This window comes from Silene latifolia, chromosome 10 (assembly GCF_048544455.1).
Source record: "Silene latifolia isolate original U9 population chromosome 10, ASM4854445v1, whole genome shotgun sequence".
Taxonomy (NCBI): Eukaryota; Viridiplantae; Streptophyta; class Magnoliopsida; order Caryophyllales; family Caryophyllaceae; genus Silene; species Silene latifolia.
This window is the reverse complement of record NC_133535.1, coordinates 21,700,250-21,704,098: the sequence shown is the minus strand read 5'-3', so window position 1 is coordinate 21,704,098 and position 3,849 is coordinate 21,700,250. Positions and strand designations below refer to the sequence as shown.

At 32.9% G+C, this 3,849-nt stretch overlaps 1 protein-coding gene across 1 annotated transcript; it reads right to left on the bottom strand.

Moving 5' to 3' along the window:
• Positions 1-2,199: 2,199 nt before the first annotated feature.
• On the bottom strand, positions 2,200-3,603 carry LOC141607265 (uncharacterized). The gene is made up of 2 exons (XM_074426622.1): positions 3,189-3,603; positions 2,200-2,888 (listed from the first exon to the last, which is right to left on the bottom strand). The coding sequence occupies exons 1-2, from the start codon at positions 3,601-3,603 to the stop codon at positions 2,200-2,202; spliced, it is 1,104 nt and encodes a 367-aa protein (XP_074282723.1).
• Positions 3,604-3,849: the final 246 nt, after the last annotated feature.

The window sequence follows — 3,849 nt, the reverse complement described above, 5'->3', positions numbered from 1 at the left end:
ATTTTACATTATTGATCCGATAGCTATAAATTATTCGGCTTCAAAACCCCCAGGAACATAGGTCCATGAACATGAACACAATTAATTTGAAAGTTTCTGACATACTAATTTTTTTTAATGAAACTAAAAACAATTAGTCATTTACATTCATGTTGTCAATCTTGTTGTTAGTTTATAATATAGTATTGAGTGGAATGAAGAGAGTATTTGTTTAAACAATTCTAGTATTTCCCTTATTCATATTATCTTCTCCAATAAACCATCCCTACAAAAAAAAAATAAAAAAAAATCCAATGAGTGGTAATAACAAACAAAATGGTGTGATTTGAATTAACCTTATCATTATTAGTTTAAATTTTCCCTTAAATAATGAAAGAAAGAGGGAATTATATCATAAAGATGTAAGTATATTTACCTTTGAATAGTATAACTTCAAAAATTCTTGATAGCCCCTAAATGAGAACATAACAACATATATGTGAAGTTAAAAATGTGATGAGTAATTCATAACTATGAAACATAAAATAAATAAATAAATTATTAATTTAAAATCTTAATATACTTATGTTGATGTTGATATAATGATAAGAAATACTATTGACACATACAATTCTCTTGGTGATGAGGGCAAAAAAAAATAATGGCTTGAATTTTGACTCACAAATGTTGTTTTCCATCAAATATTTATAGCCAATTGATGATACGTTTTACGACTTTTGCACGTCTTTCTTTTATTATTATCAAATTTAATATATACATAAATATATAGGAAGGCTTTTTGACTTTTGAGCATTCTTTTCATTATTAGAAAATTTAATATAGACATAAATACAAAGTAATGAGAAATGAAATGTAAAAGGTTTGACTTAATTAATTAATTTATTTTTATTTGATATTTATTTGTTGCTTAAAATATTCTAACAATAAACGTCAAAATTTTAAATTTAGTATGAATTTTGATTTTTAATTGTTGTTTAATTTATCTAGAAATTGAAAAGGCTAAAATTTAATGTTTGTTATGCTATTTACATTTAATGTTTCCGATTTTTTTTTCTTTTTTCCTTTTTAAATAAGAAATAATGATGTAACTTGGTAGGATTCTAATGGTGAAACGAAATATTTTTGGCTTGTCTTTTTATTTTATTTATAGATTATACATTTATAGATAAATGAATTAAATCAATGTCATATAATAAATTGATAATCCATGTCATATTAATTCACCATGTCATATTAAAAATTGCCATGTCACAATTAAACTTGCCATGTCACATTATTTAGGTAGCCTTTTAATTAGATTTTATAGATTATAATTATAATAACTAGTTTTTGTACCCATGCAATGCACGGGTCATTTAAAGTATAGTTTTAAGCTGAGTTGTTTTTCAATCGATCCTTAGGTCTTTAATGTTGTTCGTAGACTTTTAATTTTAGGAACAAATAATCCAAATTAGATTATTTCAATGCCCATATAATAAACCATCTATATATAGATTTAAAAGGATAATGAAATAAACAATAATGTTTGCGCACCCAAAACAATCAAAACGCGTTCTTTTAAGTGCCCGTTGGGACAAATAATACTCTCAAAGTCTCAAATTGCACGGTAATTCGTAAGGAATGTAAAAATGTTGATAAATAACTGGAATTTGTACATGTGATTTTCCAATGTTATAATAAATATTGAAAGCAATCTAATTATGTTTTTTTGCTTTAGTGCTTAAACACTTTTTCAATCCTTGTTAAATTCGCCATATATTGTACTTTCTCCTTGGTCCTAGTCCTCACTCCCCGATTGATTTTGTTGTTTGGATTTTAAGTTTGATTTTAACCGGTTTTGCGTAAACGATTGTTTCTTTTTTTGTATATTTGTCAATAGTTGTCCTGCAAATTATAACTTCGTTATTGACAACTTGAAGTGTAACAATAGTATTTTTTTTCGGTAAAATGTAAGTATATTCCTGAAAAAACGTATCCATACATCAAATAGGTCGGTGGTCAATAGACCCATCCCGGAACTACTTAATCCAAACTATAAATGTCCCAATACAAGCCCCAAACAAAACAAAAAAGACAAAAAAGACAAAAACCAAATAAAACCAGTCAATCCTAATCTTTAGACAACACACACGAGGAGAAATCATCCACTTTCCTCTTTTTCAACTCCAACCTCTCATATGGATCGTCCCCTGCTATCAATCAAGAGCGGATCCGCAATCCTTCCAACCATTCTCTGTCTCGTACTCCCAGATTCTCAGGAAAGCTCAAGGTACGACCAGTAACCTCTTTAATGATCTGATTAACCAATTTCGCTGACTTAAGCAGAATTAATTCGGGCTTACATAAGTTCTGTTGCTTCCAGATGGAATAGATACAGGCGTTGATAATGGCGTTGATGATGTCTTTCCGCATCCCAGAACCCTTCATTCCTCTCCTCCATTCTGTGGGAGCATCTGCTGATATGCTCTCTCCAATAAATCCGCCTACTAGGGTAAGGACTCTGGAGCTGTACTCACATGCAAAGAAAAGATGCGAGGCCGTCTCAGTACCATTTCTACAAATTTCACAGGTATCATCATCACTTATCCCTAATTTATGAAGCTTCTCCTTGGTGTTTAGAGCATTATGCATATGAATCCAAGTTAGGAATCTGTGTTTAGGAATAGTGCATTTATTCCAGACGAGCTGATGCCACTGAACTCGCTCCCCTTTGTTTCTGATGGAATCATACCCTTTGGTGATTGAGTATTCTCTTCCCTGATATGTAGCCCAGATGTGATGCTGATAGGATTCTTGATAAAGGGTCTTAACACAGCAGATTTTCCTCCATGACCAACTCGAGTTATTTGTAGGAGAATACTTAAGCCAGTTATCCCCTTTTATGTACACTGAATTGACCCATCAAACCCATAATTGGTCTGGTTTAGTTGCCAACCACCAGACCAATTTCCCTACAGCTGTTTTGTTCCACTGGATGGCACAATTCAGTCCAAGTCCACCTTCAATCTTAGGTCTACAATTTTTTTCCCATGAGACAAGTGGAGATCTCAGATAATCAACCCCTCCATCCCATAGGAAATTTCTACATATGGCCTCAATCCTTTTGAACACTCCAACAGGTAGAATAAAGATACTAGCCCAATAATTATGAAGAGTCTTGAGTACTGCCTAAACCAGAACCAATCTACCTGCATAGGATAACTTTCTAGCCTCCAAATTCCTTATTCTCTGAACTATTTTATCAATGAGGGGCTTACAATCCTTGGCATTAAGTCTTGTGGTTTTAATAGGAACTCCAAGGTATTTGAAAGGTAGGGCCCCTTCAACCATCCCTGAAATCCTCAAAATATCCTGTTTCAAGCTCTCATTAACCCCATTGAAGTAGGCATTGGATTTGCCCTTGCTCATATTAAGGCATGAGGTTTTAGAGAGAGTTGCAAAGGATCTGAGAATAGTCATAATTGAAGGGCCATCTCCTTTACAAAATAGTAACAGGTCATTTGCAAACATAAGATGAGTGAGCTTCATCTGCTTACACATTGGATAGTATTTAAACTCATTGGCTCCAGTTGAATAAGTTAAATTCCTAGACAGGTACTCCATGCACACAGTGAAAAGTAGGGGAGAGAGAGGGTCTCCCTGTCTCAACCCCCTTTCTCCTTTAAAAAAACCCAAACACATTGCCATTAAGATTGAGGGAATAACTTGCTGTTGTTACACATTGCATTATCCACCCTTTGAATTGTTCTGGGAATTTTAAGGCACTGAGCATTTGATCTAAGAACTCCCATTCCACTGTGTCATAAGCCTTTTGGATATCCATTTTGAACAGACACCTTGGTGAGACAG

Excerpts from the sequence above, each read along its gene's own strand:
- LOC141607265 (XM_074426622.1), bottom strand. The coding sequence starts at position 3,603 with ATGGAGTACCTGTCTAGGAATTTAACTTATTCAACTGGAGCCAATGAG. Across the intron at positions 2,889-3,188 it reads TAGAAAGTTATCCTATGCAG|TGTACATAAAAGGGGATAAC; the intron begins GTAGATTGGTTC and ends GGGTCAATTCAG.